The sequence below is a fragment of the Pseudonaja textilis genome, chromosome 3 (genome assembly GCF_049901715.1).
Source record: "Pseudonaja textilis isolate UNSWEBS1 chromosome 3, rPseTex1.2, whole genome shotgun sequence".
Taxonomy (NCBI): Eukaryota; Metazoa; Chordata; class Lepidosauria; order Squamata; family Elapidae; genus Pseudonaja; species Pseudonaja textilis.
In genome coordinates, this window is record NC_141992.1 from 153633546 (window position 1) to 153645710 (window position 12165).

At 35.8% G+C, this 12165-nt stretch overlaps 1 protein-coding gene across 1 annotated transcript in view; it reads left to right on the forward strand.

Moving 5' to 3' along the window:
- The window catches only part of YES1 (YES proto-oncogene 1, Src family tyrosine kinase), a 40144-nt gene that overhangs the window by 14611 nt on the left and 13368 nt on the right, over nucleotides 1-12165 (forward strand). Inside the window, exons 2-4 of the mRNA XM_026699339.2 lie at nucleotides 2760-3032; nucleotides 7731-7830; nucleotides 9634-9732. Of these exons, the coding sequence (XP_026555124.1) occupies nucleotides 2768-3032; nucleotides 7731-7830; nucleotides 9634-9732 (464 nt within the window). The 5' untranslated portion in view covers nucleotides 2760-2767. The remainder of the gene's footprint in view (nucleotides 1-2759; nucleotides 3033-7730; nucleotides 7831-9633; nucleotides 9733-12165) is intronic.

The window sequence follows — 12165 nt, forward strand, 5'->3', positions numbered from 1 at the left end:
TGGCAATTGCATCATTAAGCCTCTGCGCCACCATGTTCTCTCCTACAAGCAAAGTCAATGGGGAAAGCCAGACTTCCCTAATGGCCACATGAGTCATTAACAGCTGCAGTGATCCACTTAGCTGTGGCAAAACAATGCCATAAAATGGGCAAAATTAACTTAACAACTACCTTACTTGGCAACGGAAATTTTGGTTTCAATTGTGGCTATAAGTGCTACCCGTGGGCTACCTGTGGGCCCTATATGGTTTGCTCTTGAACACTATTTGAAGTTGCAGTTGGTCCAGATGCAGAATTATGTGCAGTTATGAGTATGCTACACCATCAACACCATTATTTTGCAAGCTGCATTGGCTCATTATAGATTTATGAGTCAATCCAGGGTGCTGATTACCAATTAATACTATTACTTTGAAAGCTGCACTGGCTCACTGGGCGTCTGGGTACAATTCAGGGTACTGCTTATCACCATACAGCCTTTTATTGCATTAAGCAGGGTTATTTGCAGGACTATTTATTATTGTTCCTGTCCGTTTCTCAAGGTACAACAGAGTAGGCATGCTTCAAGTCCACACTGAATTGGGTCATCTCTTGGCATGCAGGAGACCTATCATTTTGATTGAGCACCTACCATTTGGAACAGCAAGGCCCCTGTGGTTTAGTTTCATTCAGTATTGTGGTTTTGTGGTTTTTATGTTCTTCAAAAGGTGTTTCAATGTTTTAAATCTTACATTAGCTATCAGTCACAATTTATAAGTTGATGATCATGCAAATTACACTAATGTGCATTCATCTGTATATGTAAATGAATTGTCCCTATAGTTTGTGGGTGTGGTTTGAGGGCAATATTTATTCTACTAAAAACTTTCAGTCTTTGATGGAATTCGAATGATTATGTATCTCTTGTTTTCTAAGAAACTTTAACAGTACTTCTGATGTATTCTTGCATTGAAAAGAAGCATGTGTGGGACTAAGAAACCTCCCTTTCTAAGGATTTGCATAGTGTATTGTGTAAATTGTATTTATTTTTAAAGTAATGAGGAAAAGTCATGTAGCTCCTTGACAGCCAGCTGGCTGCTAGATAAAGATAACTAAATCTTCTAGGTTATTTTCTTGGAAATGCAGTGCTTTTTAAAATTTTGTGTCTTAAAAATTTATCTAGTAGATCTATTTATCTATTGGTTATATATTAGTGTACATGTTGGTGATAATCTACAAAGATACCATATAGGAATCTTTTAGTTTTTATGTTTTATGAATTCTCCTGCAAGCTGTTCTTTTAATTTTCATATATATAATGTTTCCCCTACTGAAAGAAAACTGTTGAATTAGAAAAGGGTGACTCACAAATGCTAATTGAATATTAACTATATAATTCTAATTCAGCATATAATTCAAATGAGTGCCTGGATTCAACTTAATTACCATCAGACATGCTGTTTTCATCATTAGTCTAGTTGCCCTGTGGCATTATCAAATCATATATCATTTGGCTTAGAGAGCGAAAAGAAAAAAGAGATTACCAAAAATATTCTAATTTCAATTGATTAAAATGATTAAAATTGGTTTTACACTATTGGTTTTCTGTCCCGAGGGAATCCAGAAGGCCCACTAGGATCAAAATCTTCAACAACCATAAAGCAATTTTTATTATTATTAAAGGAACCAGCTAGTATTCATAGAACTTAATTTTTTTTTCCCAAATTGAAACCTTGGCCTAAGTATTGTGCAGAATTGAAGTAGAAAGAATTTTTTGAAATACTTCAGACCGGGGGTCACCAAATTCATACTTTTAAATCCTGAGGGCCACTAATACGATTTTTTTAAAAAAGATAATATATTTAATATAAAAATTTTATTTTTTATATTAAATTTAAATTATATATATATATGTGTGTGTGTGTGTGTGTGTGTGTGTGTTACGTTTTCGCGGGTACTTACATGTATGGCATTCAGCTTTGTTCGGGTATTTTCCCACGTCATTGTAGTTGTGCTTTTAAAGTTGTAGCAATGTTTTGGCAGAATCTCATCTGCCATCATCAGGCTTCTGTATTGTATTCGTCTGTGAGTCAGACTTTCACAGTCATTTCAGTTTAAAATTTGGGGCTAGCCTACTGCTGTGCCAGAATGGTTTTTTCTTCATCCTGATTGGTTGGGAGTCTTGGTCTCTGTTTATTGGTCTTGGAGTTTGCTGTGTTCTGCTTGATTGGTGTTTCTGATATCTTCTGTCTGTTTTGTGGCTTTTTTGTGTCTTGATTGGCTGGCAACATTGTGTTTCTGTATTTGAGGCTTTTAGTGCAGCTTGGCTCTGAGTAAATGGACGGCTATCATTTGTTAGGAAGCTAGGTTTCATCTGGGTGCCCGGTTGGGGTGTGTTTGAGCTGGAGGTATCAGGGGGGATCTGTTTGTGCCCAGGTGTTTGCCTGGCTTGTGGTGTGGAGATTTTTTTGTTTGTGAGTGGAGGCTTCCAAATAATTGACAGTCTGGTGGAATTATCTCTTCTATAGTTCAGTTGCCCTTTGAAAAACACCCTTGGAATGTATCTTTAGAACAATTTATGTTTCTAACTTTTGGCTGTAATAAAGTAGTATAATTAAATCAATTGAATACAGCTAATATGTAGACAGAGGTGTTTAAAATCTTTGTTTTAAAGAGTAAATATGTCTCTAAGGTGATCTCTAAATTATTCTAAATATTTAGTGAACAGTTTAAACAATAATGAAATATTCACATGCAATACTATCCTTTTTTTCTCTACAGAAAAGACCATGGGGTGCATTAAGAGCAAGGAAGATAAAAGTCCTAGTATGAAATATAGAACTGAGAATACTCCAGAGACAATTACCTCCCCTGTAAGCAATTATGGATCCGATTCTCCCCAAGCTAATCAGTCACCTGCAGTAAAAGGACCATCAATTAATTTTAATAGCCATTCCATGACTCCTTTTGGTGGGTCATCTGGTATGACACCTTTTGGAGGAGCATCTTCTTCATTTTCTCCAGTGCCATGTCCATATCCTAGTAGTCTAACAGGTAAGCATGGTCTTAAAATTACCACCAGATAGCAAAAAAAAACCTTTAGTAGTTCCGAAACAAGAGTTGCATGCTATTAAAAAACACCTATTGTAAGATTGTACAAAAGTCAAGCAGTACTAGAGAAAAGCTTGATTTTGCTGCAAACAGTGTGAGTGTCCTGTGCTCCAAGAAATATGCAAAAATGATTAAAAAATAAATACATAAAGAAATAAAATTGTACAAAACAGCATTCCGCGTCAACAGTCCCAACAGTTGTACTAATGGTTGACTTCTCTTTAATACATTAATCAACTTCCCAGGTTTTAGGTAGGACTGATTGCGGATTAGTTACTTACATGTAACAGATTCTTCTGGATCATCCATAAATTCATATATGTACAGCTTTTACACAGGTACAAACTTGAAAAGTCATAGAATTTAAAGATTTTTGGCAAAACAGTTCCATCTGTGAATATCATTCATGTCTGGGTGTAGATTCCATTAATACTAATCCCCACTAAGATGGAGCCAATGATTCCTTTAATCATAAGGTAAAAACAAGAACACCTGACAATATAAAAGAACCTCGGTTACCTCTGTCCTATGTGGTTCAAATTGATGGTTGACTAGCCACCTTCTTATCTTGAACAAGGAATGATATTCATACAGTGACATAAGACATGACTCTACTAAATATTGAGGATGGGTAATATTGAATAAATATGTAGTATTGTGGCAATTTCTCAACAAACCTTTGGCATAGAAGTGTTGTGATGAAAGGCTGCAGATTTTGCCATTACTTACTGTTATATCCAGCAGGTATTGCATTTCTAATCCGTTTTTTACAAAGTGCTATGGGAATCGATTCTATTTACAGAATTTCTACACATTTAAATCGAAAAGTCAAAAACAAGCGTTCATCCCTTTAAAATACCTCAAGTCTTTCTTTGTAAATAAAAGTTTAGTGTATTTTATCATTTTATTTTGCCATGTTTGTATTTTATAACCCAACAACATAATTTTCAGTAATGTATATAATGAAATTCCATTTGTTTCATCTTAAAATCATAGAAAGTTTTAAAAATATGAACAATAATCTTGACATTTCCCTATTTTGAGTTGCATACTTTCGTTCAGTCTGTTGCTAATTTGTTTTATATAAATGTGGGTAAGAACATTTTTTTCTGAAAAATGTAGGCATATTGATAGGCTTCACTACTTCTAGACTATACAAAAAAATAAAGGCGTGATTTTAAACCTGCTCATTACTGAGGGGAAAAAAATGAAAATGAAACATTTTGGCAGCAAATAATCATGATTTATGTCATAATAGCATTCCAGCATGCAGTAAACTAATCTCAAGCATGGAATAGAACGCAGTGAGCTCAGTGTTCTAGACCACTTCAGACTCCGATGGACACCTCTTGTAACAGCCTGAATATGCATTTGTGCTCAAGGAACTACCACCTCATTTGATAAACCTCTGTTTACCTCTAATTAATCTTTTTACTAAACTACACAGCTTCCAAAAGCTTTTCTTTGGCAAACTTGGCAACATCACTACTACCAAACCACACACACACACACACACACACACCCCTTACGATAGCTGGTTTGGAGTTGTGCTATGTTAGCAGTAATAAGAAGTCCATTTATAGAAATGATCATCTATAATCGATGTAAGTGTTTAGAGAAAAAATATATATGGTGAAATGTTTTAGTCTTTACAAACCCAGGCACTAAAAATGTTTTAAGTAAAATTCAGATCAGATAATTAACTCTTTCCATATGAATGCCTTAGTTTAACTACAGCCAAAAAGATTTCTAAATGGGAATGCTTGTAGTGTACATTGAATTTCTGATAATTCAGAACCCGGTTTTCCATCAAGCCTTAGGGATGAAAATACCGTGAGCATTTCAATTAGGAGGCTTAGTGGAGGCTTAGTATACTCTCTCAGGTCCTGCTTTGCTGCTACATTGTGAGCATGGGGAAGTTCCTGGGAGGGGTCAATGAAAGATACCATGATTGAACACCAAGCATAAATACTCCTAGCAAGGTCATTCTTGGCATGAAGATCATCCCAGTACCCAACTAAAGCAAGCAGACAATATATATTGGAGAGCAGCAACAGTATAGGAAGATGCCTGAGGTAGATGGTCATTTTAGTGAGGAGCAAAAGCATCAATTTATATTGTGTTGAGAAATCAGTAGTAAACTATTCCTTTTATTTTCTCCAAGTAAATCATAATGTTGGACAAGATAAAGTGATTGTTGATTACAGTGCCAAAACATGAGCCTCTCAGCTACTGAGGAAGAATTGAGAATCTTTCACAGTAGCAATGTTGTCTAAAGCAGGTCATGTGGCACTTAGCATGCTACTGAGGAAGAATTGAGAATCTTTCACAGTAGCAATGTTGTCTAAAGCAGGGGTCACCAACCTTTTGGACCTCAGGGACCACCAAACTCATAATTTATATCCCAGGGACCACTAACTGGTTCTGTGGGCGTGGCCTAATTTGTGGGTGTGGCTTGGTGGTCATGTGACTGGCTGGGCATGGCTTGTATGTAAATATTATAAATATTTATATATTGAATTTTTTATAAAAAAGAGCAACTTTTACCCAAAATCAGGCAAAGCAGGCAGGTAGATTAAATTGCTCACAGAATCACAGATTCATTCAGAGATCTATCTATCTGCCATTGGCTAGCTCAGTCTGTCACATAAATTTTGCTTGCAAGCAAACTCACAAAATTAACTCACAATACACCGTGTATGTAAATATTTAATTTTTTTATTAAAAAAGCAATTTTTACCCAAAATCAGGCAAAGCAAGCAGATTGAGTTGCTCACAGAATCATTCAGTGATCTAGCTGTCTGCCATCAGCTAGTTCAGTCTCTCAAATTTGCTTGCCATGAGTCTGCACTGAATTTGCTTGCAAGCAAACCTTCAGTCCTAAGGGAAGCAGAGCCGAATATCTAAAGACTAGCTAGAAAGCAAGAGATCCAACCATTTCCTGCTTCCTAGCTAATCTAAATCTCCCGGCAGAACAGCTGATGGTAGGAAAAAGGAAAAATAGTAATTTTAGCAGTCAAGTTTACCAGGTAAGGAGTGAGTGGGCAGGGAGCGTTCCTGCGGGCCATGTGGGCGGCGCAGCCTTGTGTTTCTGCGCAGCCTGGATTAATTGCTTTGGGAGGGTACTCTGGGAGTGAAATTTCTCTGTGGCCCACCAAAATTTTCTCAAGGCCCACCGGTTGTTGACCGCTGCTCTAAAGTATGCCAAATTCTTCAGGACATCTAGTTGTTCAGACCCGGCGTGGTGGAGAGATTAAGATTATAGCCTAGAAACTAAGAGACTTTTAAGGTCTAGTCCTGCGTTAGGTTGGGTGACTTTGGGTCAGTCACACTCACTCAGCCCAACCCATCTCACAGGGTTGTTGTGGTGAAATTAAGAGGACGAAGGAGTATTATGTATGTTTGCTGCTTTGAGTTATAAAGTAATTCACAGTATTTCCAATCTTCATCACAACAAATATAAACACATATTCTATTCTTCATCCTCTCCAATTATCTCTTCATCCCAAATCCCTTCTTTATCTATAGGCAAATCCATAAAATATTTTTTCAGCCCTGGTGTTAGCAGAAATTCATAAAAAATTGCCAGAAGTAACAATGGGCCTTTTTTAACCTTGATAAAATAAACCAACTTAGTGTCAACTTGTAAAACTCTCCTATGCAGGTTTCCAAGTTTCCTTAATTTTACTGGTACTTCTTAACAGTTTTAATCTTTAGTTCATTCACATATTGTCATAAGAATTATTCTTTAGCCAACTTTTTTCTTTATCCCATCATACAGAGTTATTCTTTAGCCAACTTTTTTGTAGATTTCAAGAAGAGATTGGATTGCCATTTGTCAGAAATGGTGTAGGGTTGGGCGGGGGGGTTGGACTAGATCACCTACAAGGTCCCTTCTAACTCTGATTATCTGTTATCTGTTATGATAAATAGAAGTTGCAACAGAAATATTTATTAATGGAAGTTTTTTTAGTAGAAAGAGTGCTGATTGTTGATGTCTGCATTTCAAATGCTTCAGGCTAGTACATCATTCTCCAATTCAGAGCCTCTATTGGCAAAAACCAGAATAACATTACAAAATATATCAAAGATGATTACTGCATTCCTGCAAGTTTATGTTGCTACCGTATTTTCTCCCAAATGCTTGAAAGGCATATTTGAATATAAATGCTAATTCTGAAAACCTTATTAATTTTAATAGGGATTTGTTTATTGGATTTTTAGACATAAAATAATCTATCAACATATAACTGTCATGGGCTAAATTTGAAAAGAAACCATTATGCAGATAACATTTATGGAAAAAGTACTGAAAAGGTGCACATGGAGATTAAATGGAAAACATGGATTTTATACTGGCTTTGATTCTCCATTCTTAACCACAACAAAATATATTTAAACAAATGTATAGATTGCCTCAACTGTGGTTGGAGACCTAGGCCATTATGAAATCAATCAATAAATTCAGGCAATGTTTTTATTTTAAAACTATATAAACTTTTCTCATTTTTTAGTAAGCATATTTCTTCAAAATAAAATTGGTGAAATGCTTTCATATACTACATGTGCAATCTGATTTGTATCTTATTTTCCTTGTCTAGGAAAAAAAGTATTAATGCCATATTTTTGGGTTTATCTAAGGGGGTGTTACTGTTTTTGTGGCCTTGTACGATTATGAAGCAAGAACTAGAGATGATCTTTCATTCAAGAAGGGTGAACGCTTTCAAATAATCAATAATACGTAAGTATTATTGTCAACTTATGGACTTAATTACACAATATTAGCCATTCATATTCTTCCACATATCCTAATAGTATTGTTGCTGGTAGGGAAAAGTCATAAGAGAGTAAGAAAAATGATCTTATAAGGAGGAGGAGATACAACATAATCAAACTTGCAAGATTCTATTATAGCCAATCTCAATAAATAGTTTTAGTCTTCCAATGGAGTTGATTTTTTGATCTCATACACCTAGTATGGCTGATATCAATCTTATACGTCTGATTGTGTTGTATCTCCTCTACGTATAATTCAGTGAATTAGGGAAGTATCTGTATGAGCTGCTGTCTTGACATTCTGGCCTTTTAAAATGTTTTGTTCTTTTAGCAAAAGAGTTTGCATATGTCCATCAAAGTCATCTTCTTTACTTTCTACAGAACAGATCAGTCTGGAAGTTATAAAGGTAAATAGGATTATACCATATGCCTCTAAAATAATATTGCTTTTATCTTTACTTCTAAGAATAGGTACATACAGATAGATCTCAACTTATGACCACAATTGAGCTCAAAATTGACAGTTGTTAAATGGGTTTTGGCCCACCTTTCTTGCCACAGTGAATAGCTGAAGTTCTTAAGTTAGTAACACAGTTGTTAAGTGAATCTGGCTTCCCCATTGACTTTGCTTGTCAGAAGGTCACAAAAAGGTGATCATATGACCCCAGGCCCCTTCAACCATCATAAATACATGGCAGCTGTCAAGTGTCCAACATGACCTGGTAGGATCATAAGTGTGAAAAATGTTTATAAATCCCTTTTCTCACTACTGCTGTAACTTCGAACTAAACAAATGATTATACGTCAAGGACTTCCTGTAACATGCAACCTTAATGTTCCTTTTATATGGCAATTTGCAATATGGCACTTTCAGAAATATATTTAATTAATACTAATTTTAGTAACAGAGTGATTACAGTACAGTGATTACAGTTCCACAGTGGAACTGTATTCTCTGAATATGATCATTTTTCATCTTATTAAAAGAACGTTCATTTTTTTTGTTGACAATATTTGAGAAAGATTAAAAGTTTTGATTTTTTTTTAAATCCCTGCTTATTTTGGTCACCATGATATAGAAAAGATGTTGAAACTCTTTCTAGAAAGAGTGCAGAAAAGAGTAACAAAGATAATTAGGGGACCAGAAATTAAAACATTTGAAGAATGGTTGCAGGAATTAGGTATGTCTAATTTAATTAAAAGAAGGATTAGGGGTGTCATGTTAGCAGTGTTTCAATATCTAAGGGCTTGCCACAAAGAAGAGGGAATCACGCTATTCTCCAAAGCACTTGAAGGCAGGATAAGAACCAAACTGGAACTAAGGAGAAATTTCCTGACAGTTAGAACAATTAATCAGTGGAACAACTTGCCTCCAGAAGTTGTGGATGCTCCAACACTGGAGTTTTTAAGAAGAGATTGGACAACCATTTGTCTGAAGTGGTGTAGGGTTTTCTGTTTGAGCAGACGGTTGGGCCGCTAGAAGATCTCCAAAGTGTCTTCCAACTCTGTTATTGTATTTTTTATATATCACATGTTTATTAGAGGAAGAAACAAACGGTTCTTTCCTACTGTGTGGCATTTCCCTACATAGGACAAACAACAGTTATATTAAGGTCTAACTGGTATGCTATTTCATAGATGTAAACAGAAATCTAAGCTACGATGATGGTGGTGATGAATCCGTTTGCAGTATTTCATAATTGAAAAAGATTTTATTACTGTTGTAATTACAGTGTAATTACATTTTCCTGTCCTCCCTTTCCCTTAGGGAAGGAGACTGGTGGGAAGCAAGATCTATTGCAACAGGAAAGAGTGGCTATATTCCTAGCAATTATGTGGCTCCTGCCGATTCCATTCAAGCAGAAGAGTAAGACTTTATAATGTCCTTAATCATTTTTATCTGTAATTATTCAGTGGCGTTCAGTAGAATTATTGTCTATTCAGGAAAATTATTAGATACAAGAGGCCTTTGATTACAGCACTTACATGAATTAAACAAAATTAATCTCTTAAAATATATTTTATATAAAGGAGACTATCTCAAAATGTATGTTTAGATTATTTTTAGAATAAATAGTTCAATTTCACATGTGTTAATACGAGTTGATGTGGGTACAATTATTGACACTTCACAATCTGTTATTTTTTAAATATGTGTATATTTTATGTTTTGTCAATGGGAATAAAATACAAAACAGAAAAATATTAAAAAAAAAACATACACCCAACAGTAATAATAATAATAAAAAACTGTACAAAAAAGGTGGAAAAGGGGGGGGGAACCCCAAATATATAACATTAAACATTTTTTAAAAAATCCTTCCAGGTTGGATAATGGGGAAAAATAATAATAAACCTAATAAATTGTCCTTCCCTTACATAATAGATCTGAAAATAGTCACAAAATTTCTCATTCTCATTTAACAAGAAAAATATATAGACATATATATTTCATATGAGGAAATCTCACCCGGAACAGTGAACACCTTGAAAACATTCCAAATCTGTATTGGGTGTTTATGGTGCGTGTAAGATGTACAACCTTTAAAGCTTGGTATACTCTTTGCAAAGTTTAGTTGCTAGTTAGTCCTTACATTGCCACAAGCTGCTTCATTAAATCTTCTGACTAGTTTCTGAACTTTAGAATTACATGGAATTTCTAAGCACATTGTTAAAGCTCCCTTGACCCAGAATTGCTTATAAAATTTGTGAGTTTCTTTCTCCCATGTCCTAGCACACAGGAAAATCTAAAGTGGCAATATTGTACTCATGGGAATAGTTATATTTGTTTTTGGAATCCAGATGTCACCCACCTATGATCCCTTAGATCAGGGGTGTCAAATTGGTGGCCCGTGGGCCAGATGAATCACACACAGGCCACTCCAGTTCCGTGAATGGGGGAAACGTGGCAAAATGTCACGTGACAGCAATGTGACACCGCAAGTTTGATCCCATGCCTTAAAGCTTCAGCTCCAATGCATTATTAGCCAATACAATAAGAAACAAAAGAAAGTGGGGGAGGAACAAGCTTCTATTTTGTCTGCTGAAACAACAACAGAGAGAGAGAGAGAGAGAAAAAAGAGAGCCACTTTGATCTAGTGGTTAAAATACCAGGCTAGAAAGCAAGAGATCATGAGTTCAAGTTCCGCCTTAGCCATCAAAGCCAGCTGGGGGACCTTGGGCTAATCACACTCTCTCAGCGCAACCCACCTCACAGGGTTGTTGTTGTGGAGAAAATAGGAGAAGAAAGTTATGTTGGATGTGTTTGCTGCCTTGAATTATTTATAAAAATAATAAAGGAAATAAACAAACAAAAACAAACAATTTATATCTCCTTTCTAACTCCGCAGGTTCAGATATGCAGCTTTATTTTATTGCTTGCTTATATGGCATTATTGTCACTCAGATGCAATTTAGTGCTTCCCTCTGATACAATGCTCAGCTTGTTTGGTAATTTAAAAAAAAATTAAGAAAACCACATTTAAAGCAGAAAGCATACAAGGAACAACAAAATGACAAACAATGCTTTCTGGTTTCACCTGTAGTTGCTTTAGTCCAACTGACCTGTCTTGTTTTTCTTCAAAAATTTAAACCAGTATTCTGGAATGTCTGCTTTTGAAACTCTCCATGTATTTAAAACTAGTTTGTTACTGAATCTTTGATGGAATATGTAAGATATGGTCTTATTTTGTTTTGAATAAAAGTATTACTGTAGATCATATCTTTGCCTATAGAAGAATCTGTGTGATTATATCACATTTAGAAACAACTTTGGTTTCTGGGGACTTCCAGTTTGGGCTTCTTTGGCAACGGACCGAAATCCATGATCATGCGTGATTTTGATCCTTGCTCACCACCGGAGTGCTCCGAGCCGGCTGGATTTGGCTAAGCCACCCCGTAGAGGTGGTGAAGAGGGGGGAGACTGCCAGCAGGGTCAAGGAAAGCCGCATCTCTCCTCCCCAGCTAGCCATTACTCCCTTTCCCAAAGGTGGTTGCAGCGGTGGTCAGAAATGGCCACCTCAAAGAAGAACCTGACTGGAAAAGATTGTGCAGGAGGAAGATAAGAAGAGAAAGCTTTGACTGACCGTGTTGAATTGAAAAAGCAACAACATAAGGTACCCTGGTATTTGAACTATAAAGAATAACATTGTTCCCAAAGAAGATTACTGAAGCGCGAAGGAAAGTGAGAAGGGAAAAGATTTGGGTTTTTTTTTCTTTCCTTCCCCATACTGACAGCTAAGAGACTTAAGTAAGAAATTGAAAAAAATTCATTTTGACATTAATAGGCATTCAAGCTGAA